Genomic DNA, 27574 nt, shown 5'->3' on the forward strand with positions numbered 1-27574 from the left:
TGTGCATCCCTGACCCCATCCCACTGTGGCTTGGGGACAGAGCCTGTCCCATCCAAGGGAGGCGCTGGGAACATCAGCCCCCGTGGGCTTGCCTGCTCAGGGCAGAGGCTTCCCACTCCTGGCCCCACTGGTTTTCAGGAAGGGAGGAGCTCAGATCTGGACACAGATCTAGGACACACTGCAGTGCCAGATCTCTTGCCGGAGCCATGTTGCTCCATGGGGTTGTTGTTAAACTCCCAGCTCCCCATCAGTGCGGGATTTCTTGGCAGCAGCATTGTTTTCCTGATGGCAGCAGGCACCGCCGCGGGGCTCACGTCCCCTGGGTGGCGCCCAGAGCTGTGTGGGGACGGAGAGTTAACTAAAGTGCTGGCAACATTCGAAAGAGCAAAGGGTTTGTACTGCCACAATGGGTGCCAGGCACGTTCAAAGCCCCGGCATCGCCTGCATGGGCACTCACGGACCATTTGCCCCCATCCCCCTGCAGGGTGTGGAGCCACCATTCCAGCTGTGTTTCCCAATTCCTTCTGCTCTCAAGCAAAAGGGAGCGAAAGCAGGATGGGAACAGGTAGATGCTCTCCCAGCTCCATCCCTCGCCACCGTTTCCCATCCCGGCTGCAGGGGAGCACTGGGTTGGCGCTGCCCGGGCTGTGCCTGGGCTGGTGCCAGGGCTGTCAGCGCACCCTCGCCGTTCCCAGACAGATCCGCTGCGGGAGCAAGTTCCTGCCTTGCTCCACGTACATCGGCATCGCTCCTCTGGCTGCCAGAGCCACCGTGCAGAAAATGTCTGTGGTTTTGGAGAGAGGGGCTGCAAGTGGTGCTGAGCAATCCATTCTTGAGGCGTCTTGGCCAGCATCCGCTGCAGCAGGTCTGGACCTGCAGCCATCTCCGGGCACGGCACTGCCGGCACGGGGCCTTTTGCTCTTTCGTCTCGGTGCTGCCGGGAGCCTCCGGCCCTGCTGCAGCAGAGCTGAGATGGGTGCGTTGCCCCAGCCTGCCCCGTGCAGAGTCCCTGTTTGGTGCTGCCCCATAAGACCTGCTGGGGTTTGGGGGGAATTTCGGTGCCATTTTGTCCCTGTCCTAATTTTTAAGTTCTCGGTTTAAAGCTTGCACGGACTTCATGCAGGTGCTCAGGGCCACACCAGGGTCCCGGCCTGAGCTCTCGGATGCTGAGGACCATATTATAGCTCTGGACCACGTTGTCTGGGGACAGAGGGATGCTGACGCTGCGTCAGGTGCAGGTGGCCCCTTTGGCCCCAGGGGAGCGAGGAGGGTGCTACTATGCTCAGCTCTTCTTTCGGCATTCAGCATGCAGCCCAGATGGAGCAGAAGCAGAACGACACGGAGAACAAGAAAGTGCATGGCGACGTGGTGAAGTACGGCAGTGTCATCCAGGTACGGGTGCTCGCTCTCCCCTCCTCCGCGCTCAGCCGATGGGTTTTGGGGGGAGATGCACAGATCCAGCACACACCAGTCAGGCAGCTGCTGGGAAGGGGCTTGAGGGATCACTCCTGGGTACGACCAGGCCTGGGGACCTTTGGGGGGCTCACCCTGACGTTCGCCTTTCCAGCTCCTCCACATGAAGAGCAACAAGTACCTGACGGTGAACAAGCGGCTGCCGGCCCTGCTCGAGAAAAACGCCATGCGGGTGACGCTGGATGCCACCGGCAATGAGGGATCCTGGCTTTTCATCCAGCCCTTCTGGAAGCTGAGGAGCAATGGAGATAATGTGAGTACAGGGCCAAGAAGTCCCCAAATTAAGCTGTGCAGAAAGCACCGTGTGTGCCGCCTGCCAGGGCTCGCCTCCCCGCCGGGCGCCCGGTCTCATCCTCGCTCCCTCCTTTCCCATTTTGCTCCCCAGGTAGTCGTGGGAGACAAAGTCATCCTGAACCCCGTCAACGCTGGGCAGCCGCTGCACGCCAGCAACTACGAGCTGGCTGACAACGCCGGCTGCAAGGAGGTACGGGGGGCTGGGCTGCCTCTGCAGGGTCTGGCTGTTAGGGCTTGCCTGGCTTTTTTTTCCTTTTTCTTCCGTTTTTCCCTTGTGCCGGGGATCATGACCTCGCTCTCTTGCTCCATAGGTGAACTCAGTCAATTGTAACACCAGCTGGAAAATCAACCTTTTCATGCAGTTCTGCGACCACATGGAGGAAGTGCTGAAAGGGGTGAGGAAGGAGGTCCGGCTGCCGCCAGCCGCCGGGGAGGCGGGGGGCTCCAGGGACCCAGCCCCGCTCCCCTGCAGGGACAGGACGTGTGAACAGCCGTTTGGCTGTGTGACAAGGGCAGAGCAGAGAGCCTGCCTTGAGGACCTTGATTTGTAGAATTCACCACTTGGAGAACTTAACAGCAAGCTAGGGTTGGATATTTTAGTATCTCCTGGCAGCAGGTACCCAGGGGGCATGAAATTACCCTCTGCCTTATTGTATTAAATTGGCTCTCGAGGACAATGCGAGGCACACATAGTGCCAGCAGTGGCTCCTGGCTGCGAGGACAATTTTCGGCTGTTTAGCTGTGGAGCAGGGCTGGCTGTTGCCTGGGAAAGGAACTTTCCCCGCGGAGCTATTGTTCGGGGCTGAGGTCCTCCAGGAAGCAGCTGGATGGATATTGATTGTTATGATCTTACAGACCCTCGTCCCCAGGCGCCACGCTTATCCCTGGCTTACCGCATCCACCGCATCCTCCTTCCCGGGGCGTTAATGCCTCGGTGAGCAGAGCCTCTGCCCCCTCCAGGGGTGTAAAGTGGGGGGTTTGCACCCATTTTACAGCCCAGGAAGGGGAAGCAGAGAGAAATGGCTTGCAAGAGTAAATGGAGTGATGGCATTGCGGAGTGCAGGGTGCCCCATGCCCATGCAAGATGCCCTCCCCGGGGTCTGGAGGAGCATTTCTGCTGCTACAGGCAGGTTTTAGCACAGCTCAGGTAGGTAGGACTGGAAGAGCTGGCGGTGCCCTGTGATGCCCAGGCTCCCGTGGTCCTGCCGTGCCGTGGCTGGGAGCTGTGCTCTGCTCTGGACCATGTAGGGAGGGAATCCCATCCCCTTGCAGGGTAGGGGGGGTCACAGGAGGAGATACGTCAGCTTGTAGGAGAGCCACGTCCCTGGGTCTCACTACCATGTCCTGGTCCAGGGGGACGTGGTGAGGCTCTTCCACGCCGAGCAGGAGAAGTTTCTCACCTGCGACGAGTACAAAGGCAAGCTGCACGTCTTCCTCCGCACCACCCTGAGGCAGTCGGCCACCTCGGCCACCAGCTCCAACGCCCTGTGGGAGGTGGAGGTGAGCGGGGAGGGGATGGAGCGTGTGTCCGCGGGCTTTTGGGGTACCTCTGTGGTTGCTGCACTTTCACCAGGGGCAGTGGTGCTAGAAGCAATGGTTATTTCTATACACTTCCACCTCTGGTAGCCTGGCTGCCCTGGTGAAAGCCAGCGCAAGGCTCAAGCTCCATGAGAGCACCGGGAACCGCGGCTGTTGGTGGATGGGCACCGGTGTCTGTCTAAGCTCTGTGCCCCGAGTATATTTGCTCGTGGCCGCCTTTGAGATAGGATGGGGCTCATATCACCAGCGTGTTTGCTTGGGGTCAGCGGAGGCTCGGAGGCAGGAGCAACATCCCGGCTCCCCGCAGCCCCACGCGCCAGCGGCTGAGCTCTCCTCTGCTTCTCCCAGGTGGTCCACCACGACCCGTGCCGAGGGGGAGCCGGGCACTGGAATGGCTTGTACCGCTTCAAGCACCTCGCCACGGGCAACTACCTGGCAGCGGAGGTAAGGGGGCAAGCAGAGGGATGCAGAGACCTGCCCTGCCCTCGAGAGGCTGGTACCAGCCCTTGCAAAGGCAGTGCCCGCCTGCCCTTAGAGCGGCGATGCCCAGGATTGCCTCTGGCCCCGCTCCAGTTTGCTTTCGGAGCCATCCTGCCCTGGGCCTCTGCGGCCCCTGCTTGCTCGCAGGAGGCATTGGCACCAGGGCTGTGAGTGTCATCGTCGTCTGCCCATTTGCAGGGCTGGGCTTTCCCCCTGAAACCCCCCACCCCACGGTGCAGGGGTTCACTTGCCAAAATTGCTGTTCCTGGCTCTCTCCTCTTCTGGCCCGGGGGGGCAGGAGGGGATGGCCGGGGTTTTCCTCTATTTTGCTCGCTCTGGGCCAAGCAAGTGTACCAGCACAATCTCGTGGTAGGATGGAAGTGGGAGATAATTCATCCTGCGTTTAACTCTTCCTGATCAGGTTTTGGCCATCCTCATCCTCTGGTCCACAGCAGCATCCAGGGCTGTCCTTGCCTGGGGAGGGTGTGGGCAAAATCTGGGCCTGGAAACATCATTTACCAGATTTTTTTCCTCCCGTTTAAGGCCAGCTCGAGGCCTCCTGACAGAGGCACAAAGAGGTTTCTGCACTTAGATAACGTGGTTTATGTGACACAAATGAGCTGCCAGGACCAAGGGAAAGACAGTGTTACACCCTGCTGCCAGGGGAGCAGGGATGTACCGGGGGGGATCGTGGTGCACCGTGTGCCAAAGGTGCTCCCTAGCTGGAGAAGGCAAAGGCAGCCCCCAGGGCCCCTTCCACTGCTGGCAGGATGGAAAATAGCAAATACTGGGGCTCTGAAATGGCTGCTTTAAGCCAAAAACCACTCAGGTGACATCTTCTGCAGAGGAAAGAAGATCACGGAATGCTCCCTATCCCAGGCTGGTTCTGCCTGGCTTGTGTCGCTCGTTGAGACCTCACCCTGGGGCCTCCAGGGATTTGCAGCAAGAGCTCGTCTTGCTGTGGCACGGAGCCCCGGGTCTGCTCGCCGGGGCTCACCCCGTCCCGCTCCTGGGGGACGGAGCGCTGTGCACTGGGTACGGGTCACGTCTTCCAGCCCCAGCTGGGCCGGTTTCATCTCTCTGCGATGTGATTGAGGAAGGCAGGAATAGAGATAACACCCTGTGCTCAGGGTTTGGAGGGACTGAGTGGGAGGACTGATAGCTGTCTTTCATCTCCCTCTTTAACTTTTCAGGAAAACCCAAGTTATAAAGGAGACGTGGCTGAGCCCAAAGCAGCGCCCACGGTGAGCTGTGTGCAGCCTCGCTAGCAGAAATGCTGCTGCCGCTGCCTGAAACCACGCCGTCTCTTAGACTCTGCCTGAAAGCAGGGACATGCCCTGAACCAGAGCCCGCTGCGGGGACAGTGCCCGCGCCGTGCCGCCGGGTCCTGCTGCCCAGCAGAGCATCCCCACGCCTCGCGCTGTAGAGTAGCATCTCCATGTCCCGCTTGCGAGAGGACCCTGCCGAAATCTGTTGGAGGGGTCCCAGTGCATGTTGGATCCTCAGGCCATGGGGAAGTGCTGGTAGAGAGAGATTTGGACATTCAGGGGGTTTTTTCTCTTTGCTGTTGGTGAGATTTGGAGAAGGGGTGGCCTCGTAGCTCAGGTGCATCACGCTGCGCTTGCGCTCTTGCAGCCCCTCATACGTCTCCGCTCTGCGAGGCTCAGCCCAGCATCCGAGCAAAAGCTTCTGCTCTGAGCGTAGCCGCTGCGTGTCTCCTCCGATGCCACGCGCGCAGGGAGGCTGGGCTCAGCGGGGCAGCTGCCCTGCGCCGGGCTCAAAGCTGCTTTCCCTGGTGCAGGGGGGCAGCAGCCGCGCCAGCCGCAGGAACACGGGGGAGAAGATCAAATACCGGCTGGTGGCCGTGCCTCACGGCAATGACATCGCCTCCCTCTTCGAGCTGGACCCTACCACGCTGCAGAAGACGGACTCCTTTGTCCCGCGGTACGTGAGCATGCATTGCCGTGGAGGGATTGAAATAAAGAAGGGAGGCTTAATTGCATGGTGTGAAATCTTGGCAAGTCTGTTCCTGGGGGAGCTTTGCCGGGTGTTGGGAGAAGTGGTGGGTGCTGGTGTGTCCGCGTGGGGGTCGCTCACCAGGACGCTGTGCCATTTGCAGGAACTCCTACGTGAGGCTGCGCCACCTCTGCACCAACACCTGGATCCAGAGCACCAACGTGCCCATTGACATCGATGAGGAGAGGCCCATCCGCCTCATGGTACGGCCCCGCTCCCTCCTCTCGTGCGTGGATTTGTCTCCTGTGCCCCAATAGCTCTTAGCGTGCTCCTTCCCACCCAGCACCCAGGCTTTACCCAGGGACTGAAATACCCTGATGATCCAAGGGGGTGGCTGGACATCAGCCTAGAGCCCATCCCAGTAACCTAGAGCCCACCCCAGCCCTTCCAATGGGGACGAACTGGGTCACTGACTTCACTTGGGTTGGTGGCAGATGGTGGGGCCATGCTTGGTATTGCCCTGTCTGTGTGATGCTGCTTCCCGTTGCCTCCCAGCTGGGCACGTGCCCCACCAAAGAAGACAAAGAAGCTTTCGCCATCGTCTCCGTGCCTGTGTCTGAGATTCGGGACCTGGACTTTGCTAACGACGCCAGCTCGATGCTGGCCAGCGTGGTGGAGAAGATGAACGAAGGTTTTCTGAGCCAGAATGACCGGAGGTAAAAAGTCATTTCCCCTGGGAGACGGGGCCGTGCTGGGCTCCCCCAGGGGCTCTCCAGCACCGCTGCAGGATGGGGCCCCTGCCTGGGTCTTGGTGCCAGTGCTGTCTTGCTTTCCTGCCCACAACCCAAATCCACGCCTGCTCCTCCCAGGAGTCTGGCGAGGAAACCAGATAACGCCGCAGCCCCACTCCGGCGCCTCCTTTGCCGCTAGAAAAATATCCAAGGGGCTGAGAGATGGCCCCACGATAGGGGCAGCCGGGTTAGTCACCGTATTATTTTTAGGTGGGTGGGTTCTTGGTGCTTCCTGAGCAAACACAGATCCCCTGTGGGACAGAGCGAGCCGCTGCCGCCCTGCCAGCCCACCCCCCGCGGGTCCCGCAAAGCTGACTACGTGTGCAGAGGCGTTAAATGCAAAATCCCTGGCATGAATCACGAGCAAAGGCCTCTGGCATTTACCCTGGCACCTATAGTTTCCTTTGAACCATAGGGGTTGTAAAACCTCTTGCTTCAGGGCAGCCGTTAACCTCTAGCAGGGAGGCGAGGATTGGCCAGCAGCTTCCCTGGTGCTGTTTTGAACCTTGAATGTGGGCTCTTTGGTCCTCCAAAATGCACCAGCATCACTGCAGGGGCCCGAGTTTGGGTGGACTGCGTGGGGTGGCTGAGCAGCCCCACCGGCCGGAGCGTCCCACCGCCCCCCTCGCACTGTGCCCCTTTGCAGGTTCGTGATCCAGCTGCTGGAGGACTTGGTGTTTTTCGTCAGCGACGTCCCCAACAATGGCCAGAACGTGCTGGACATTGTGGTGACCAAGCCCAACCGCGAGCGGCAGAAGCTGATGCGGGAGCAGAACATCCTGAAGCAGGTGAGTGGCCCCGGGGCCCTGCACCCGAGCAAGGCTGAGGTCCTGCGGAGATGTCCTGCACTGCCCAGGGCCACGTTGGAGTCCAGGGATCTGGAAACGCCTGTGGAGGAGGTGTAGCTGGTCTCCAGCTCATGCCCCGGTGGTGCACCAAGCCCTCCTGGCAAGCACGGCTGGTGTCCAGCCATGCGTGGGGGTGACGGTGTGGAGGGGGACACAGCACTTACCATCTCTGCTTTTGGACAGATCTTTGGGATCCTGAAAGCCCCCTTCAAGGACAAGGGTGGGGAAGGGCCCCTGGTGCGGCTGGAAGAGCTGTCGGACCAGAAAAACGCTCCCTACCAGTACATGTTTCGGCTGTGCTACCGCGTGCTCCGGCATTCCCAAGAGGACTATCGCAAGAACCAGGTGCATGGGGGGTGACGGGGGGAGCCCCCATCCCACCATGTGTTGCAAAGCCCTGGGAGGCTGCTGAGGTCTCGGTGGGGCAGGGGGCATTGGCAGACCCCGCCACGCAGCCCCGTGTGCTCACCGCCTCTCTGCCCGCTCCAGGAGCACATTGCCAAGCAGTTCGGCATGATGCAGTCTCAGATCGGCTACGACATCCTGGCCGAGGACACCATCACAGCCCTGCTGCACAACAACCGCAAGCTGCTGGAGAAGCACATCACGAAGACCGAGGTGGAGACCTTCGTCAGCCTGGTGCGCAAGAACCGCGAGCCACGGTGCGTGTCCAGAAAGGCCCCGTCCCAAAGGGCTTTGTGCTGCGTGATGGGTGGGACGTGCCTCAGTCAGGGGTGCAAAGAGCCCCCGGGGACCCCCTTTCACAGCGAGCTGTCTCTCTCTGTAGGTTTTTGGACTACCTCTCGGACCTGTGCGTGTCCAACCACATTGCCATCCCCGTCACCCAGGAGCTGATCTGCAAGTGCGTGCTGGACCCAAAGAACAGCGACATCCTCATCAAAACCGAGTGAGTAGCCAAGGGGAGAGGTTTTCCACGATCAGGATTTGGTGCCTGGCCCTGCCTTCCACCAGCTCCCACGGTGCCCTGGCAAAAGCCCCATCGCCCCTTGAGGTGCAGCTGCTCCCTCTCTGCGGGAGCATCTCCAGTTTTACCCCTTCTCTGCCCTAGGCTGAGGCCAGTGAAGGAGATGTCCCAGACCCATGAGTACCTGAGCATCGAGTACTCGGAGGAGGAGGTCTGGCTCACCTGGACGGACAAGAACAATGACCACCACGAGAAAAGCATCCGGCAGCTGGCACAGGAGGCCCGGGCTGGCAATGCCCATGATGAGAACGTCCTCAGCTACTACAGGTGGTGATCCCACAGCATCTGCTCCCCATGTGAGGACGCAAGGGTTGCACATACTCACTCCCTCTCCCTCTCGACCCTGGTCAGGTACCAGCTGAAGCTTTTTGCGCGCATGTGCCTGGATCGCCAGTACTTGGCCATCAAGGAGATCTCCCAGCAGCTGGGTGTGGACCTGATCTTCCTCTGCATGGCAGATGAGATGCTGCCCTTCGATCTCCGAGCCTCCTTCTGCCACCTCATGTTACACGTGCACGTGGACAGGGATCCCCAGGAGCTGGTGATGCCCGTGAAGTTTGCACGGCTCTGGACCGAGATCCCCACAGCCATCACCATCAAAGAGTGAGACACGTTGGGGCTCGCAGCGGCTTTGAGGGACAGGGCAGGAGGAGGGATGGCAGATGCCATCCTGTGTGGGGACTGGCTTGGCTTTAGCAGGGACTGGGAGGGGAGCATTTGTGGAGTGAATTTGGCAGGTCTCAGCCTTCAGAAGGAAGCAGGCTCCATCAGTCACGAGCATTGCTTCTGGCCGTGATGGCTCAGCAGCTGCCTGGACAGTGCTCCTTCCAGGCTCGGTGTGAGGAGACTTGCTGCCATTCAGCTCACCCCCGCCATCTCCCCTCACAGCTATGACTCCAACCTCAATGTCTCGCGCGATGACAAGAAGAACAAGTTTGCAAGCACCATGGAGTTCGTGGAGGACTACCTCAACAACGTGGTGAGCGAGGCGGTGCCCTTCGCCAACGAGGAGAAGAACAAGCTCACCTTCGAGGTGCGAGACCTGCCGATGCCACCGGCATGCTGCAGGATGCAGCACAGTTTGGCTGCAGCTGCCTCTGCAACGAGGGTGGCCGCGCTGGCATCTCTCTCCCCCATGTCTGTTTGTCCTGCTCAGCCCCGAGCTCGGCAGGGTCTGGAGTTGCCTTGTTCTTCCCCAGGTTGTCAGCCTTGCCCACAACCTCATCTACTTCGGCTTCTACAGCTTCAGTGAGCTGCTGCGCCTGACGCGGACGCTGCTTGGCATCATTGACTGTGTCCAAAACCCCCAGCTGATGATGCAGGCAGTCTACAACGACGAGGTGACGGGTGAGTCCCTGCTCCATAACCAGGCATAGCCCTGCGGGAGGGTGTTTTCTGTGGTCTGCCCAGTGCTTTCCAGTTTTAGCTGCAAGAAAACAAGCCACTGGTTTGCTGACATGGAACCTTTGTCTGGGTCTGCACTGGGAGACAGGAGGTGTTGAGCCCTTGGCCATGCCAGAGAAATGGCCAGGCTCTCCTACTCGTTCTCTGATTAATATCTACAGCGTTTTGCAGTCTAAGTGGGTCCTTCCATTGGTCCTCTGCCAACTCCCTTTCCATCTGCATTGACTTTGCCCACTGTGGCTGCCTCTGTAGGGAAGAACGTGCGGAGGTCGATCCAGGGCGTTGGGCAGATGATGTCCACCATGGTGCTGAGCAGGAAACAGTCCATCTTCAGCCCTCCAAGCCTCAGTGCCGGGTCTGCCCCAGAGCAAGTGGACAGAGGGAGGAGCATTGAGAACGAGAACATTGTGGTGATGGAGACCAAGCTGAAGATCTTGGAGATCTTGCAGGTTGGAGCCGGTGGGGAGGTAGAAGCACTATGGAACTGCGGGTGGGACCCGTGGGACAGGGTGGTGAGGGGAAGACATAGGTTTCTGATGCAGAGACAGCTGGCATGAAGAGGGCACTCACTTTTGATTTCTTCTTCTTCTTTGTTGCTGCCAGTTCATCCTGAACGTGCGGCTGGACTACAGGATTTCCTACCTGCTTTCCGTCTTCAAGAAGGAGTTTGTGGAAGTCTACCCCATGCAGGACAGCGCAGCCGACGGGACGGCTCCAGCCTTTGACTCCACAAGTAACTCTTCCACTTTGCTCCTGGTACAGCTTCAACTCAGCAAAACCCCCCAGGCTGGGGACACACGGGCGACGGAGGTGACAGCTCCAGCAGCTCTCCACCCACCGCTGCTGCTGGCAGGGGGCATGGGGGGGACTGGAGTTTGTGCAGATGGGATGAGGTGTCCTGTGTCCGTCCTGGATGCTCGGAGCAGGGGCCGGGGAGCTGGGTTGGTTCCTGCGGGTTTCTGCCAGTGCCCGGGGGTCACGTTGGCCGCCCCTTTCATCTCCCTTTCCTCTCCCTTCAGCTGCAGCCATGAACCTGGACCGGATCGGCGAGCACGCAGAAGCCATGTTCGGTGTGGGGTGAGTCCCTGCCCCCTCCGGTGCATAGTTAGCCTGGCCATAGGGCTCTTCCTCTCCTGTCCATACTGCCGAGGCTGAAAGCTGCAGGTGATGAGGAAGATGAGGCTCTAAGGGCTAATGCAGCTGGCCCCGTCAGCCCCACGGGGTGACTGAGTGCACGCAAGCTCCCACGTGGCTGCTAACACCAAGCGCTTTCGTCCCGGCTTCAGGAAGACGAGCAGCATGTTAGAGGTGGATGACGAGGGAGGGAGGATGTTTCTGCGGGTGCTGATCCACCTGACGATGCACGACTACCCGCCACTCATCTCCGGCTCCCTGCAGCTCCTCTTCAAGCACTTCAGCCAGAGGCAGGAGGTCTTGCACACCTTCAAACAGGTAACCCTGGTGGGATGCTGCTCTGGAGTACCTCTAAGCCCGCAAGTGGTCATGGGTGCAGGACATGGGATGGGTCCCAGCCCCTTTCCTTGGGCTGGAGGTCTGGAAGAGGAGGGGAATGGGGTTTGTGCCCCAAACTCGAAACCCCTGGGAATGTCGCTGCAGGTTCAGCTCCTGATCTCAGCCCAGGATGTCGAGAACTACAAGGTGATCAAGTCAGAGCTGGACAAACTCCGCACTATGGTGGAGAAATCGGAGCTCTGGGTGGACAAGAAGGGCAGCAGCAAAGGGGACAGCACGGTGGAGGGGAACAAGAAGGAGAAGAAAGAGGTGAGAGCCCTGAGCAAGACCCTGGGAACCGGGGCGGGAGAGGAGTGGGAGGCAGAGGTGCAGCTCGCTTCAGTCCAGCACCTAACGCCTCTCGATGGGCTGTGCACCCCTCTCCCTGGAAGAGGAGGGTCGGGGAGGGTCCGGCGGCGTGCAGTTGTGCCCCAGGCTTTGGAGAGGTGCAGTGGGAACCCGGTGCTGTTTCTGTCCCCTTGCAGCATGCTGCCGACGAAGAGGTCATTGCTCCGGGAGAGAAGAGCAGCGAGAACTATCAGATAGTCAAGGGGGTAAGTGAGACCGAATCCTGGCCCCGGGGCTGTTCCCGCAGGCACGGCCAGCCATGTCTGCCTGGCCTGGGCTGGCACGGGGGCACCAGCAAGAAGGGAAAGGGTGAAATCATAGGGGGGATTTCCAAGCTCTCCTGTAGTTCAGTAGAAACAAGTCCAAGCCAGGGCTCGTTCCTGCCAGCTCAGCACAAGGAGGAGCCCTGTTATGTCCCAGGGCTCGTGAGTGCACCTTGCGCTGGGGGGACTGGAGGGGAGAGGGTTGGTGATGGGACAAGGGCTCTCTGCACGGCACCGCAAGGAGGATTTCTGAGCGGGGTGCCAAGATTTGCAAACGATGCAGGGAGCGCCTGGGTTTATGGAGGGCACATCTGCATTGCAAGCAAGCTCCCAGTGCTGGTGGCCATCCTGATGGGCTCCCAGGCTCAGTTCCCCTCTGCCGTGGTCCTTCTCTCCCCAGATCCTGGAGCGGCTGAATAAGATGTGCGGGGTCGGAGAGCAAGTGCGCAAGAAGCAGCAGCGCCTTCTGAAGAACATGGATGCTCACAAAGTGATGCTGGATCTGCTGCAGATCCCTTATGAGAAGGTGGGTGAGCAGAAGCCAGCAGGTCCTGAAGTGCCCAGGGCAAGGGGTGGGGGATGCGGGGACCCCGCTGCATGGCTGGGTCCTGCAGCTGGGCAGGGCACGAGGGGCAGCAGCCTGCTGCTGCTCTCCATCCCTTGCCAGCTCTGGGTATTTCACTTCACTGCCTTTCCTCAGGGTGATGCCAAGATGATGGAGATCCTGAAATTCACCCACCAGTTCCTGCAGAAGTTTTGTGCTGGCAATCAGGAAAACCAGGCCCTGCTGCACAAACACCTCAACCTGTTTCTGACCCCGGGGGTAAGGAGAGGGGACCGACGGGCGGTCGTGGGGAGAGACTTCAGTACCGCTCCTGGGGCTGAGAGCAAGAGATGCAAAAGCCAGGAGGAGACCCTGGGAGAGGAGGGGGCAGGGCAGGAGGGGAGGCTGTTCCTGGCAGCCCCCCGGCCTCACTCTGCTCCCCTGGTCCCGCAGCTCCTGGAGGCTGAGACGATGCAGCACATCTTCCTCAACAACTACCAGCTCTGCTCAGAGATCAATGAGACGGTGCCGCAGCACTTCATCCACTGCGTGGCCACCCACGGCCGCCACGTGCAGTACCTCGACTTCCTACACACCATCATCAAGGCCGAGGGCAAGTACGTCAAGAAGTGCCAGGACATGATCATGACGGAGGTAAGCACCTCTCCCCCCAGCCTGAGGGGCCTGAGCGTGGGGTGTAGCAGGGCACGGCTGCTGGGAGGTGCATGGTTGGCATCTTCCTTGAGGAAGAGCCTTCCCAGCCATGCTGGCTTCTTCCTGGAGTAGGAAGCATCTCCAGGAGCTTAATGCAAGGTCCAAGAGCCAATAACCGTTTTGGAGTCCTACAAGCTCTGATTTTTTGATTGCACTGCAAATGCCTGCTTTTCCTTGTAAATGCACGGCCCTTTCACCCTTCACTGGCTGCTGCCTCTCCTCGCCCCACTGCAAAGGACACCGTTTTCTGCCTTGCGAGGTTTCTGACCCTCCTTCTCCAGAGCAGTGACCACTGACCCTTCCTTGCAGCTCACCAATGCTGGGGACGATGTGGTGGTTTTCTACAATGACAAGGCTTCACTGGCCACCCTCCTGGAGATGATGACAGCGGCCAGGGATGGGGTGGAGGAGAACAGCCCGCTGATGTACCACATCTCGCTGGTGGACTTGCTGGCTGCCTGCGCTGAGGGCAAGAACGTCTACACAGAGATCAAGTGCACGTCCCTGCTGCCCTTGGAGGATGTGGTGCGGGTGGTGACACATGAGGATTGCATCACGGAGGTACGGGGTGCCCAGCGAGGACGGTGCCAGTGGCTTTGCACTGATTGCCTTCTCCTGACGGTGCCTGTGCCCCGCCTCCCTCTCCCCGGCAGGTGAAGATGGCCTACGTGAACTTTGTCAACCACTGCTACGTGGACACGGAGGTGGAGATGAAGGAGATCTACACCAGCAACCACATCTGGACTCTCTTTGAGAATTTCACCCTGGACATGGCCCAGGTGCGTGGGGAGGGTTGGGTGGGAGCGACACAGCAGCAATGGCTGCTGTATCAGATGGGGACAGGTTGGTGTCACCAAGGCTCCCTCGAAGCCCGGGGGGCCAGACATGTGTAGCTGCCCCACTAGGGCAGCTGGGGAGCAGTCAGGGCTCTCTGGCCTAGACCCAGGAGCAGTGTCACCGGCCACATCCTTCAGCTCAGCCAGGTCCCAGCAGCGCTGCGTGCCAGCAGCATCTGGCCAGCATGCGTGCTCACCTTGCCCTGGTGCCATCGGCATCCTCCCTTCTCACAGATGTGCAAGAAGCGAGAGAAACGCCTGCCAGACCCTACGCTGGAGAAGTACGTGCTGACGGTGGTGCTGGACACCATCAACGCGTTCTTCAGCTCCCCCTTCTCAGAGAACAGCACCTCGCTGCAGGTAATAAGGTGCTGCATGGACAGGCCATGGCTGGGGAAGGAAAGCAGCTCATCGAGCCCCGCAAAACAAGGTCTGGACACACCTTGCACTGATACATACCTGCCTGCTCTCTCCTTCAGACCCACCAGACCATTGTGGTGCAGCTTCTCCAGTCCACCATGAGGCTGCTGGAGTGCCCCTGGCTGCAGCAGCAGCACAAGAGCTCGGTGGAAGCCTGCATCCGCACGCTGGCCATGGTCGGTAAGGAGCCGCGCCAGTGACGCTCTGTTCCCCGCTGACCAGGAGGATGCAGCCACCCTAGGCTGCCTCTGCTCCGGCAGCGAGCAAGAGCCATCGTCCCTGCTGCGGGTCTTGGCAGCGTGCCCTGGCAAGAGGCTGCTGGCTGGGAATGGCGAGGTTTGGCTCTGGGATGTGGCTTGGCTGGGAGATCCCTGGTGTGTCCCTGCTGGTGAAGGGCCTGGAGACAAAGCCAGCATTTGTGGTGGTTTTCCCCCGCCAGGACTTTGCGCTCAGCCTCCTTGTGGCTGCCTGACTTGTGACTTGGGACAAGGGTTGTTAGCGCTGAGTCACCACGTGGAAAGGATTTCTCGGTGGTTCAATGCTGGGTGGGGATTTCCCTTTGTAATTTAAGGCAGGGTGCTTACAACATCTCCATGCTGGGCTTTCCCAACCAAAAACTGGAGGTGGTGCCTCTTTCCATCCTAGGTTGGGCTGGGGGGGCTGTGGGCACTGTTGTGCTGCAGTGGGGAGGGATGGATGGAAATACTCCACCCCTCACTAGCCTGGAGGAGTTTACTCTTGTATTTAACCCAAATCATCTCTGCTGCAAATGAAGAGCTGGTGAAGGGGTGCCTGGCCCAAGGCAGTGGGTAGGACCCAGTCGATGGGTCATGGCTGTCCCCAACCCCGGCTCCATCGCCTGCAGCCAAGAGCCGCTCCATTGCGCTACCCATGGACCTGGATGCCCACGTCAGCTCCCTGCTCAACAGCAGCTCCACCAACACTGTGCAGAGGAATACGTCCAACTACAAGACAGCCACACGGACCTTCCCCCGTGTCTCCACCACCCCCAACCAGTGGGACTACAAGAATATCATAGAGAAGCTGCAGGTATGGGGCAGGGAGGCGGCGGTGGCATGGATCGGTGCGTGATAGCAGGAAGGCACTGGCGTTGCAGGGGTCCCTCTCCCATGCTCGTGTCTCCTAGGCATGCATTGGCCCTAAAGGTGTGTGCTGTGACTTGTAGGACATCATCAGCGCCCTGGAGGATCGCTTGAAACCACTGGTGGAGGCTGAGCTGTCTGTCCTGGTGGATGTCCTCCACCGGCCAGAGCTGCTTTTCATGGAGGGGACAGAGGCGTTTCAGCGATGCGAGAGCGGAGGTTTCCTGTCCAAGTGAGGATGCTTTGCAATTGCCCAGGGATGGCTGGGAGTGCTGGGAAGGGCTGGTGACCGTCATTCTTTGTGGGTTGTGCATCCCGGTGTGTGCCTGCAGCCTGGAGGGATGGTGGGGATGGTTCCCTCAGGGACCCCCTTGTCCCTCTCAGCTGTGTGACGGTGGCTCTGCCTTGCCAGGCTGGTGCAGCACACCAAGGACCTCATGGAGACGGAAGAGAAGCTGTGCATCAAGGTGCTGAGGACGTTGCAGCAGATGCTGGTGAAGAGGAACAAGTACGGCGAGAGGGTGAGCACCATGGTCCCATGGCATGTCCTCAGCCCCACTCCTTGTCTGTGCAGCCCCCGCTTCCCAGGCTGTCAGTGCCCTACCCGCTGCTGCCCACAGGCGCTCAGCCTCGCTCTGCTCTAGCGCTGGCCCTGGCGTTGGGAGACTCATGACGTTTATTTGTCTTGGCAGGGCAACCTGCTGCGGAAAATGCTCCTGAACAATTACCTGCAGAACAAGAAGTCCAGCTCCAAAGGCGAAATCATGGATGCTGCTGGGGGAGGTGAGTGCCCCTCTCCTGCGCCTTCCCCGTCTCTCTGTGCTGCTCACACACACCTCGAATTCCCAGCTCCCAAGCTGTGATGGGATCAGGTCTGCAGCTGGTTGCCACGTCCCCACCTCCATGAGAGTAAAGGATTTGGGGAGGTGAAGGGATGGGACTGAGATGCCGCAGCAGTGATTTCGCTGTGCTTGTGCTCCTGCACTACCACAGCATCACATCCATCTGTGTCCTCTCGTGCAGGCCAAGACCAGGACTGGTCCGCCATTGCTGCTGTCCAGTGCCGGCTGGACCGAGAAGGGGCCACCAAGTTGGTGGCTGACCTCATCATGAACACCAAGAACGAGAAGATCTTCCAAGAGAGCATCCTGCTTGCCATCCGGCTTCTGGACGGAGGCAACACTGAGATCCAGGTGCTGAGCCTCAGCTGCGCGGTGGGCGCCAGTCCCGGGGGGCTTGGGCAGCCAGGGCTTGATGTGTGCAGGGTGCCTGTCCCAGCGCTTGGAAGACGTGGGCGCAGGGCAGCCCTCCGTCCCGGGCTGGCCCCTGGGCAGCAGGCTTTGCCAAACTCCTGTTTGGTTGCACGTGTTTGCTGGCCGTCCAGAGGAGGAATGGCAGAAATCTGTTTGGGTTTGAGTTTTCCAGCTCGGTGGCTGGATGGAGCTGGAGGGCTGGGTGCTGTGGAAGGGGCAGGTTGTTGCAGGTTGTTTCTGGAGTAATGCTGATGCCCTCTGCCGGTACTGCTAAAATGGCTCAGGGCTGCAGCTCCTGGGTTATCTTGAATCCTTTATCACAGGGAAGCCGATAAATTAACTGCACATGCAAAACCCGGTAGGGTTCCAGGCCTGAAGCTGCTGTAATCGCTGCTTGCTCTGTTCCTAACCCTGCTTAGGGTAAAGGAGAGCACAGCGGCAGGGGACGATCCACCCCTGTAAATCCAAGAGGACTGCGATGTCTAGGGCTGTCGCATGGAAATAAACCTGCTCGCCAGGTTCTCTCAGATGAGGTCTTGAGTGCCAGAGGCTACCAAATCAGAGGGGCAGGCAGGGACACTTTGGACCCCATGATGGAGACTTGAACAGCTGTCCTCCCTCCTCCCAGAAATCCTTTTACAACCTCATGACAAGTGACAAGAAGTCTGAGAAGTTCTTCAAAGTTTTGCACGACCGGATGAAGAAGGCGCAGCAGGAGACCAAGTCTACGGTGTCTGTGAACATGAGTGACATTGGGAACAAGCCTCGTGAGGACAAAGACGAGCCTGACCCTGGCACCAAAGGTACGGGGCTGTATCCCCTTGGCAGAGCCGATATCTGTCTCGCTGGATAGCCTGAATGCTAACAGGGTTGGATTGCCCTCTAGGACGAGGAGACACCTTTGTGATGCCCGGCACCCCTTCCCGATACCCGATGGCTGTTGGGTTTCGGAAGGGCCATGACACCGGGGAGCAGGGTCAGAACAACGAAATGGGGGTGACGGTCCTGATCATGGAGCCTATCCTGCGATTCCTGCAGCTGCTCTGCGAGAACCACAACCGGGACCTGCAGGTTGTTATGGGGCTGCTAAGGCTGGGGCCCAGGGCAGCCATGGGACTGGGTGTGGGAAGGCTGGGCTCTGCCCTCATTGGCTCCATAAAGGCATTGCGCCGGCCGTTCTGTGCCTCGGTTTCCCCATCTGCAAATGCACCATCCCTTATGGATAGCTTTTGGTGATGTGGAAGGAGCTGTTCATGGCACGACTGTGTCCGTGGGACCGAGTGCTGGTCTCGGAGGCCCATACGTTACAGGGTCTGTACGTCCCCAGGCCAATTCTCCATCAAACTGCAGCTGGAGGGGGTGGCGGGAGGGGGATCAGGACTGCCCCCCCCCCCATGCAAGTGATGCCGCTCAGCCCCGTAACTGCAGGCTTTGCTCGACAGAACTTCCTCCGGTGCCAGAACAACAAGACCAACTACAACCTGGTGTGCGAGACGCTGCAGTTCCTCGACATCATGTGTGGCAGCACCACGGGGGGGCTGGGGCTGCTGGGCCTCTACATCAACGAGTACAACGTGGCCCTCATCACCCAGACCCTGGAGACCCTGACCGAGTACTGCCAAGGGCCCTGCCACGAGAACCAGGTCTGTGGGTATCCCCGCAGGTCCGGGTCGTTCCCGGTGTGCCTGGGCGTTTCGCTGCTGATCAGGGATGCCCAAGGGAGGGTTTGGGGGGATGTGTGGGAAAGCAGCAGAGATAGGGCCAGCTTTTGGTTTCAGGGTGTGAACAGGAGCAGAGCATGGGCAGCAGAGGATGCCAGGGCGCACAGGGCTGCTGCATGGGATATGAGTTACTGCTTGGCTAGCTAACGTGGTCATGCAAATGGGAGTTAAATAATACAGTGGTGCAAACGGTGCCCTTTCCAGGGGGTGTGGGGCTCCTGGGGTAATCGGGCAGGGTCAGCGCTGTAGGCAGGGCACTGTTTCAGACCTGGGCTGTGTTGGAGGGTGAAGCTGGGAGGACTGGCAGCATCCATGGGATAACACATTGCGTTGCTCCCCAGAGCTGCATCGTGACCCACGAGTCCAATGGGATTGACATCATCACAGCCCTCATCCTTAATGACATCAGCCCCCTCTGCAAGTACCGGATGGACCTGGTCCTGCAGCTGAAGGTAGGCAGAGCCTGGGGTGGGGGCACGCGGGTGCGCATCCCTGCCGGGGCTTGCTGCCGCGGCCGTGGGCTGTGCTGTGGGGCGAGGTGGCCGCTGTAGCAGGGACTCTGCCTGTGTCAGGTCCTTGAGTGTGGGAGCATCTGGGCTTGGTGGGACAGGGCTGGTGCCTCTTCCCCGTGTGAGGCTCAGATGCCTCTAGCACGGGGGAGTTACAGCTGACCAGGGGGGTTTCTGCCCACCCCAAAGCCCTGGGCAGTGGCAGGGCACAGATTCCCTCAGCAAGGGCTTCTCCTCGCCAGGACAATGCCTCCAAGCTCCTCTTGGCCCTCATGGAGAGCAGACATGACAGCGAAAATGCTGAGCGGATCCTCATCAGCCTCCGCCCACAGGAACTGGTAAGGGCCAGCAGTGAGACACCCCCAGCCTCCCCCCGCCGAGCCCCCAGCCTCCCCCGGCCGTTGCCTGTGGGTTTCTTGTTTGCAATCCAATACCCAGCTCCGCTGCCACGCTGCGGGTCACCGCCCTCTGCCCCGGCATCCTTGCCTAATGGTTCCCCCAGAGCCATTCGTGGCCAGAGGAGGAGAACCAGGCAAGGAGAGGGGGAGAAGCTCACTGTCCCTCTGCTGCCTTCCAGGTCGACGTGATTAAGAAGGCCTATCTGCAGGAGGAGGAGTGTGAAAACGCCGAGGTTTCCCCCCGGGAAGTCGGCCACAACATTTATATACTGGCACTGCAGGTACTGAGCTGTCACAGCAGGGTCCCTGCCAGGCTGGGCTCCCCGTGCCGTGCTGGGCTCCTACTCACCGATTTGTACGTTTTTGTCTATTTATTTACATTTCCTCCAGCCAGGCTGGCCTCCCTGGGGAGGCATGGCTCAGAAACGTGCTCTTGGCTCCTGTGAAAAGCCAGGCCCCGGGCTTGCCAGCCGCCCCACTCCCCTGTGCACCCCATGTCCCGCTCCCATGTGCACTGGTGGCCGCTCGCCAGCCCGTGCTCACCCGGCTCTCGCTGTCCCTCTTCCAGCTGTCCCGACACAACCGGTCTCTGCAGCAGCTCCTGAAGCCGGTGAAGCGAATCCAGGAGGAGGAGGAGGAGGGTATCTCGTCCATGGTATGGAGGGGCCTCGGGCACGGTGGCAGAGCCCCCCCCCACACCGCCCTAACCCTGACCGGAGACTGCAAAGAGTCTCCCACCCTTGCTGAGCCACCCTGGGTTTTGTCGTTTAAGATTTGATGGGGTTTGGTATTCCCCAGGGGGGCTAAAGACAGGCAGACCTCTCAGTGCCCTTTGTAGCCAAAACTACAAGTCCGTGCACGTGCCCCAAGCTGCGGAGAGCCACGTTGGTGGGGCTCAGCCGGAGGGTGACATCCAGCTCGTGGCAGGCGCGGGCTGGTGGCCCTGGCGGGGTCCTGCTGGTGCCCGCTTTCTCGCCTTCCCTTCAGAAAAGGAAGGGCTGAGTCCTTTGCTGTCGTTTCTTGCCAATGTACCTTAGATCCTGAATGAGATTCAGCAGTAATATGATTTCCCTGGGGTTTTATGGGCATTGATTTGTAATTTGTGGATTAGCAGCATTTGGATGTAATTATTGCAGGGAATTGAATGTCTGTCACCTCAGGGAGAGCTCGTACCCCTTTAGGAAGCTTTAATTCATTTGCTTTTCCCTGAAACCTCATCAGCTTTGGTAGATTTTGAGGAACGCTGTTGTCAGTGCAGAGTTAGACCTGACTCCCCCGGCTGAGGCCGCTCTCATCCTCTCTCCCTCTCCCCACATCCCAGCTCAGCCTAAATAACAAGCAGCTGACGCAGATGCTGAAGTCGACGGCCCCGGTCCAGGAGGAAGAGGAGGACCCGCTGGCGTATTATGAGAAACACACGTCCCAAATTGAGGCAAGACCTGCTAGCTGTTGGGTTGCCAGTATGCACATGGCTGGTGAATCCCACGTGTGCTCCAGCTGCCTCTTGCCTGGTTATTTTGCACTAGGAGCCTTCCCATCCCTGTGCCGGCAAGAAGCAGATGGGCCTTTTGCTCTGCAGAGAGCTGGAGGCGTTAGCAGAGCCCGTGAGCTCCTTTTTCTTCAGCAGCAGCGGGGATGCAGCTGATTCAGCAGCCCCATCCTTGCCTGTCGGCATGGATCTCCCTGCAGATGGGCCAGCAAAGGTTCAGGCACTCTCAGCTTTCCTCCAGCGCAGCCGGGGCTGCCTTTGCTGGGTCTGTTTGTAGTGTTAGGCGAGTGGCCGGTGATACTCGGATCCCAGTGGAGTGGGAGGGAGGAGGCGAAGGCACAACTGGGTCTAGGAAAGAGGAACCCAGAGCGTGGCAGGGGCAGGATCTGAGGGCACCATCCCCTTCGCCCTGCTTCCTGCAGATTGTGCGCCTGGACCGGAGCATGGAGCAGATCATCTTCCCCGTGCCTGGCATCTGTGAGTTCCTCACCAAGGAGACCAAGTACCGCCTCTTCACCACCACGGAGCAGGACGAGCAGGGCAGCAAAGTCAGTGATTTCTTTGACCAGTCGTCCTTCCTCCACAACGAGATGGAGTGGCAGAAGAAACTGCGCAGTAAGGGCAAATGAGACTTTCCCTTCGGGCGCCCCGGCCAGCACGGGCACTTCGAATAGCCCCTGTGGTGAAACTGGGAGGCAGCCCTGCTTCGAAAGGGCTGCAAACCCTGGCAGCAGCCTGGAAATCACACCTCCGAGCTCCTTGTGCCCCTCGCTCTGTAGAGCACAACAGGCTCGGCAGTTTGCAGGGAGGGGAAGTTAATCAAGATCCGGGGGGGTGTTTCCTCCATGCCTGTTAGTGCAGTTCCTTGGTAGCCTGAAATGCATCTTACAGCACATTCCCTGGGACTACAGCTGCAGGTGTTTTCCCTGGAAAGCCCTCTCTCCATTTGTTTTCAGTTGCCTTCTCCTAAGCCAGGATCTAGCAGCTACATAAGGGAAGTAAAACCTGTTTCTCTGCACCCTGCAGACCTGCTTAGGTGCTTTCAGGGCTGCATCAGGATGGAAATCCTGGCTGAAAAGAACAGGAGCTTGATAAAGGCTCACGCTATAAACACTGCGATGCAGCTAAGGAGTAGTGTAGCAGCTCTGAAAACACTTGCAGATCCAATCAAAACTATCTTAGGAATTCGGCAGGAAACAAGTTTCCAGTATGGATGGGAAATTGCTGGCTGGTCTCCTCTGGGACCGAGCACCAGCGCTGAAAACACAAGGACGCTGTTGTTTTGAAGGACATGAGCGGCGAGGCTGTAGGAGGTGGGAGATGGGGAGGAGGGTGAGGAGGAGGACGGAGCTGATCTGATTCCAAGGTGCCAGAGCAGGTCAAAGGGCCGAGAAGCCAAGAAATGTGAGCAGTAACGTTTTGAACTTGTGCGCCTGTTTCGGCAGATGAGGAGGGAGCTTTTATTAACATTTGGAAGGAAGTGGGAGGCAAGGGTCCCTCCGGGCCCGGTAGCCGTACTGAGCCGAGCCCTTCGGAGGTCTGGGAGGACAAAGCCTTCCCGGCTGGCACAAGGCTGGCTGAGATTTGTGTGTCTGCCTCCTCTCCCTCCAGGCATGCCGCTGATGTACTGGTTCTCCCGCAGAATGACGCTCTGGGGAAGCATTTCCTTCAACCTGGCTGTCTTCATCAACATAATCATTGCTTTCTTCTACCCCTATGTTGAAGCCACTTCCATGGGTAAGTGCCCCAGCATCTGCTGCTCTTCGAGGTGGAAGAAAGGCAGGAAAACTGGTCTCCTTACCCGTACTCCCCCCAACCCCAGTCTCCTTTTGACTCCTAGAGCCCCAAGTCCTTTCTGCTGGTCAAAGGAAGGGATTGAGTCAAGATTTCAGTTGCCAGCCCTCCCGCTGCTTCCTTCTTAGGGAAAAGTCTCTTCTCCCTGGGCTGCACTTTCCCTGTTTGTAAAATGGAGGAAGCAATGACAGACTCCGTACCTGCTGGCAGGCAAAGCCTCCATCATTTACAGCGGTTGTGAGATCTCGGATAAAAGATGTTAGAAAAATGTATCAGTAGGAGCCATCTTAGTCGATACTAGTCTTTGCAGTCAAGCATAATTTCTCTTTTCCTTCCCTCTGATAATCAGCACATTAGTTTTTCTGGACAGTCTGGACAGCAGCACAGCGTCCGATGGGCAGCATGCATTTAGTCTCATGCCATTTAATTGCTGTGGGTCTTCTCTTCCCAGGACTGTTGGATTCCCCCCTGATCTCGCTGCTCTTCTGGATTCTGATCTGCTTCTCCATCATGGCCTTGTTTACTAAGCGCTACGGTGTCAGACCGCTCCTGGTGGCACTGATCTTGCGATCGATTTATTACTTGGGGATTGGACTCACTCTGAACATACTGGGAACTCTCAATGTAAGTTCTCCATGTGCTGGAAAAAACAGCGTAGCAGCCCATGGCACAGGAGGCTGTTCTGCATCCGTAAAGTGCAACAGACTCCACTCCCTCCCATTTCTGGTTGCTCCCCAGCTGGCCAACAAGATTGTGTTTGTGGTGAGCTTCGTGGGCAATCGCGGGACCTTCATCCGAGGCTACAAGGCCATGATCATGGATGTGGAATTTCTTTACCACGTTGGCTACATCCTGACGAGCGTCCTGGGACTCTTTGTGCACGAACTCTTCTACAGCATCCTGGTACAGTACACGCAGACGCTTGGGGCACAGAGGTAGCCGGTCTGCCCCGTTAGAAGCTAGAAGGTTCCTGTGACACCTTCCAGGGGCTGATTGATAACAGCAATGAGAACAATTCACTGGGCTCTAATCTTCGCGTAGGCTGATCTTTCTGCCTTCCGACAGTATCTATTACTGTCTCTCTCCTGGTCTTTTGCTATCTCTCTTTTTCTAATCTCTACTTTATCTGGGTCAGCTGGGAGACAACGTGAGCCGGTGAGGGCAGAGGCAGGGTGCCTGTGTCCTATTCTTGGCTCTCCCGCTGCGCAGAAGTCACTTCATGCTTCTCTGTTTCCCTACAGTAAGCTGGGAAACTTAAATGTGAAAGTTAGTCAAGGTCTGCTGAGTGAGCCCAGATCTCAGGATAAAAGGGGATATAGGTAGGCCAGGCATTATCGAGAGAAGCACCCCGCGGCATTTCTGTGCTCCTGGGTCCTTTCAGCTGTTTGACTTGATCTACCGTGAGGAGACCTTGTTTAATGTCATCAAAAGCGTGACGCGGAACGGGCGCTCCATCCTGCTGACCGCCCTCCTGGCCCTCATCCTCGTCTACCTCTTCTCCATCGTGGGCTTCCTGTTCCTGAAGGATGACTTCATCCTGGAGGTGGACCGGCTGCCGGACAGCAAAGCCAAAGGTTGTCCAGCCCTTGCCCTTGCGGGCTGCGGTGCTTGGGCTGGGGGGGGGGGCAGGCAGAGCGTGGGTCCCCTTCTGCAGCTGCACCATTGCATGAGGCCCTGCGCCCTCCCCGCTGCAAAAGCACGCATGGGGGGTGTGTGTGTGTGTGTGTGTGTGCGCGCGCATCGTGGGCTTTATACCCTAGGCGCAACCTCCTGGTAGCACTGGTTTGGGGGGTGGCAGGGAAGACAGCTGCCTGTGCTGACTTCGGGACCTTGTGCTGCACGGAGCAGGGCTTTGGGGCTAGGAGTGATTGCAGAGAAGGGCTGGACAGCTACAAATAAACTTTTAGCACTGTAGTGGTCTTACTGAAACTTGAGCAAAAGATTCGAAGCCTAGAAAAGGCTAGGAGAATGCAAAGCAACTTTTTTTTTCAAAAAGCTTGAAAGCTGCAAGAAGAGGCAGTTGAAAAGTGCCCATGCCAGCAGCAAAGAGCTTTGCTAAGGCAAGCTGATGCTCTGACAAGGCTGTGGTCTCTTTTACTTGCAGATGACCCCTTGGGGATGCACAGGAACATGAAGACCTTCATGGAGTCATGCAGCGGTGACGAAATTAGCTGCTCTGCTGTGCCCACTGCCTTGGAAGGTAAGCGAGCTCATTAGAAAGGTCAGCTCTGTTAGCGGCAGAGGAGGCTGGCTGCCTGGTTTGTCAGTGAGCGCAGAAAAATCCTGGCTTTTCAAAGGTGGAAACACACAGCCCACTTTCTGGCACATATTAGGCAAGAGGCCTGTAAATTTTGCACTGACCCTGGCATGAGAAATGTTGAAGTAGATTCAATTTAGTCATAAAGAAAGTGGGGGCTTCAGGAGCGCTCAGCCAAACACCTCCACAGCAAGAAGCAAGCTGGGGAAGCTGCTGGGAAGTTGCTGGTCGGGAGATCCACAACGAGCATCTGCTCCCAGATTTGCCACTGCATCGCTGCAGCAAGAGTCGTCCCCGCAGCTCTGGGTTTTTTGCAATGGCCTGGTGCTTCTGCCCTGTCTATGCTCTGGCTTTTTGCTTTTCTTTCCCCCTCCGGTGCTCTAGAAAAAGACGCGGACCAGTGGGAACGTGCCTGCGACACGCTGCTCATGTGCATCGTCACTGTCCTGAACCACGGCCTGAGGAACGGCGGGGGCGTGGGTGACATTCTGCGGAAGCCATCGAAGGATGTGAGTTTGGGCAGCAGCGGGACCCCTTTTTCCTGCCAAGTCCTGCCGCACGTACCGCTCTGCGGCTGCCCTCCCTCCCTGGAAGCTGTGACGCTTCCAGCTCTCTCCCCCACACTGTCCTCCAGTGCTTTCCGCCTCTCTTCCCCTGCCACATCCCCGTTACTCCCCCTCGCCTGGTACCCTCAGCCTGTGGCCCGTGTGGCGAGGCAGCACGGTTGGCATGGCTCGAGGAGAGGAGCACGAGACACACGTTTATCCCTTTTGTCCATTACAGGAGTCCTTGTTTCCTGCCCGAGTTGTCTATGACCTCCTCTTCTTCTTCATTGTCATTATCATCGTCCTTAACCTCATCTTTGGGGTCATTATTGACACTTTTGCTGATCTGAGGAGCGAGAAGCAAAAGAAGGAAGAGATACTGAAGACCACCTGTTTCATATGCGGTGAGCGCTGGGACCCTGGTGCACGGGGATTGCCCCGAAGCTCTTCCTCTCTCCTCAGGCTGAGGGAAGAAAAGGAGTTTCAGCTGGCTTCTGGTTTTCATTTGGTGCACAGCAAAATGTAATCTGTTCACCGATGGGTCACTGCAGCGCGAGAGGCTTAAACAAGGACACAAACTGCGAGGGGAAATTGTCTGTCTTGTTCCTCGCCTTCTGTTAATGAGGTGTTAAACTGAAACTCCACATTGTGGCGTTCTTGTTGCTGTGCATCTGTCCCTCCTGAGACCATCGCTTAGCCAGTGGAAAAAACCCACCACATTACTAAGGAAATAAAATACAGAAAATGTTCTGGAATACTTTCAGTCATAGGAAGGCATCCAAAAAAAGGGAAAAACCCAGTAAGTTTAGCTGTTTTTCTCTTAAAAGATCCACTGGGTGCATTTTGTGCTTTTAGATAGACAGGCAGGAAGCATAGCTAGTAGTACTTTAAATAGAAGCCTCCTGAATCCACAACTGGGTTATTGTCCCTGTTTTGGGTGCTTGTTGTGTGCTAAATGCCAACTAATTATTAAAAGCACTTCTTGAACGTCACACCTGGGAGAGGATGCAATTATCTGTACTTCCTTTCCCGTTCGTTTGCCTGCTCACTTTGTGCCTTCTCCTCCCTCCACCTCCTCCGTTCTCGACTGCCTTTCCCAGGGCTCGAAAGGGACAAGTTTGACAACAAGACGGTGTCCTTTGAGGAGCACATTACATACGAGCACAACATGTGGAACTACTTGTACTTCATAGTGCTGGTGCGAGTGAAGAACAAGACGGACTACACCGGGCCGGAGAGTTACGTGGCGCAGATGATAAAGGTACGGGTCCCCTCAGGGCAGCTCTTTGCTATTGCAGCCTGCCCACCCCGGGGAAATGTTTGAGAACAATGGGCTTGCCAAAGAAAAACGGTTTCGAGAAGGAGCTTTTGGAGAACATTTAATAATGTTGTTCTTAGCTGGTTATTTCCACTTTACAAGCTCAGCCAACACCACGTTGTCTATTTGATGTTTTGTACTGTGTATTTAAGGATTGAACCAAGGGCAGAACCGAGCAGTAGAGAGCGTGACTTCAAGGTGATTTCAAGGCGAGAAGGGAGGGAAAGGAAATTTAGAAAAGAAAAACTTCTGAACTTGAGCCCAGAAGGCTGTAAGAAAAAAAAAAGCTGGAAATGAACTAGTCGTGGAAAACTTGCAAAGACAGAGACAACCCCGGCCTTTGAGAATTTCTTTACTCCCTAAGCACGCGCAGGCTTCCCATTAAATCCCACCAGGTCTCTTCCCTCCTCACCCCCTCTCCAACTCCCGTTCTCCATTCCAGAATAAGAACCTTGACTGGTTCCCCCGCATGCGCGCCATGTCGCTGGTCAGCAACGAAGGGGAAGGGGAACAGAATGAGATCCGAAATCTTCAAGACAAACTCAATACCACGATGAAGCTGGTGTCCCATCTCACCTCCCAGCTGAATGAGCTGAAGGAACAGGTACTGAACACTTTTAAAAATAGGAATGCTCGAGGAACACCTGACGGGAGAAACCCGCTGTCCTTGCCAAAATAGACACGGTGGCAAGGAACGGGAGGCAGAACCGGCCCAGGCCAGTACAACTTCAGACACAAAGCAAAGGGCTCCCGCAGCTCTTTGGGGGGGTCAGGGACACT

General features: G+C 57.8%; 1 protein-coding gene across 1 annotated transcript in view; it reads left to right on the top strand.

Annotated features, from left to right (window-relative positions):
• Positions 1 to 27574, top strand: part of ITPR3 (inositol 1,4,5-trisphosphate receptor type 3) — a 43020-nt gene that overhangs the window by 14389 nt on the left and 1057 nt on the right. Inside the window, exons 4-57 of the mRNA XM_009465638.2 lie at positions 1306 to 1392; positions 1568 to 1726; positions 1859 to 1957; positions 2079 to 2162; positions 3121 to 3267; positions 3655 to 3750; positions 4980 to 5030; positions 5588 to 5730; positions 5906 to 6005; positions 6298 to 6458; positions 7180 to 7321; positions 7565 to 7726; positions 7871 to 8043; positions 8169 to 8288; positions 8451 to 8633; positions 8718 to 8969; positions 9255 to 9399; positions 9566 to 9713; positions 10023 to 10219; positions 10374 to 10503; positions 10790 to 10847; positions 11057 to 11222; positions 11388 to 11552; positions 11768 to 11836; positions 12294 to 12419; positions 12594 to 12716; positions 12891 to 13091; positions 13461 to 13712; positions 13805 to 13930; positions 14222 to 14347; positions 14467 to 14587; positions 15273 to 15457; positions 15594 to 15742; positions 15923 to 16031; positions 16203 to 16293; positions 16534 to 16703; positions 17392 to 17566; positions 17650 to 17834; positions 18206 to 18406; positions 18826 to 18936; positions 19236 to 19331; positions 19571 to 19672; positions 19960 to 20046; positions 20713 to 20823; positions 21303 to 21495; positions 22492 to 22617; positions 23126 to 23298; positions 23413 to 23577; positions 24056 to 24248; positions 24779 to 24874; positions 25316 to 25440; positions 25715 to 25880; positions 26577 to 26737; positions 27237 to 27398. Coding sequence (XP_009463913.1) covers positions 1306 to 1392; positions 1568 to 1726; positions 1859 to 1957; positions 2079 to 2162; positions 3121 to 3267; positions 3655 to 3750; positions 4980 to 5030; positions 5588 to 5730; positions 5906 to 6005; positions 6298 to 6458; positions 7180 to 7321; positions 7565 to 7726; positions 7871 to 8043; positions 8169 to 8288; positions 8451 to 8633; positions 8718 to 8969; positions 9255 to 9399; positions 9566 to 9713; positions 10023 to 10219; positions 10374 to 10503; positions 10790 to 10847; positions 11057 to 11222; positions 11388 to 11552; positions 11768 to 11836; positions 12294 to 12419; positions 12594 to 12716; positions 12891 to 13091; positions 13461 to 13712; positions 13805 to 13930; positions 14222 to 14347; positions 14467 to 14587; positions 15273 to 15457; positions 15594 to 15742; positions 15923 to 16031; positions 16203 to 16293; positions 16534 to 16703; positions 17392 to 17566; positions 17650 to 17834; positions 18206 to 18406; positions 18826 to 18936; positions 19236 to 19331; positions 19571 to 19672; positions 19960 to 20046; positions 20713 to 20823; positions 21303 to 21495; positions 22492 to 22617; positions 23126 to 23298; positions 23413 to 23577; positions 24056 to 24248; positions 24779 to 24874; positions 25316 to 25440; positions 25715 to 25880; positions 26577 to 26737; positions 27237 to 27398 — 7644 coding nt within the window. The remainder of the gene's footprint in view (positions 1 to 1305; positions 1393 to 1567; positions 1727 to 1858; positions 1958 to 2078; positions 2163 to 3120; positions 3268 to 3654; positions 3751 to 4979; positions 5031 to 5587; positions 5731 to 5905; positions 6006 to 6297; positions 6459 to 7179; positions 7322 to 7564; positions 7727 to 7870; positions 8044 to 8168; positions 8289 to 8450; positions 8634 to 8717; positions 8970 to 9254; positions 9400 to 9565; positions 9714 to 10022; positions 10220 to 10373; positions 10504 to 10789; positions 10848 to 11056; positions 11223 to 11387; positions 11553 to 11767; positions 11837 to 12293; positions 12420 to 12593; positions 12717 to 12890; positions 13092 to 13460; positions 13713 to 13804; positions 13931 to 14221; positions 14348 to 14466; positions 14588 to 15272; positions 15458 to 15593; positions 15743 to 15922; positions 16032 to 16202; positions 16294 to 16533; positions 16704 to 17391; positions 17567 to 17649; positions 17835 to 18205; positions 18407 to 18825; positions 18937 to 19235; positions 19332 to 19570; positions 19673 to 19959; positions 20047 to 20712; positions 20824 to 21302; positions 21496 to 22491; positions 22618 to 23125; positions 23299 to 23412; positions 23578 to 24055; positions 24249 to 24778; positions 24875 to 25315; positions 25441 to 25714; positions 25881 to 26576; positions 26738 to 27236; positions 27399 to 27574) is intronic.

This window comes from Nipponia nippon, unplaced genomic scaffold (genome assembly GCF_047370975.1).
Source record: "Nipponia nippon isolate SJK-2023a ecotype South Korea unplaced genomic scaffold, ASM4737097v1 scaffold_25, whole genome shotgun sequence".
NCBI classification, from domain to species: Eukaryota; Metazoa; Chordata; class Aves; order Pelecaniformes; family Threskiornithidae; genus Nipponia; species Nipponia nippon.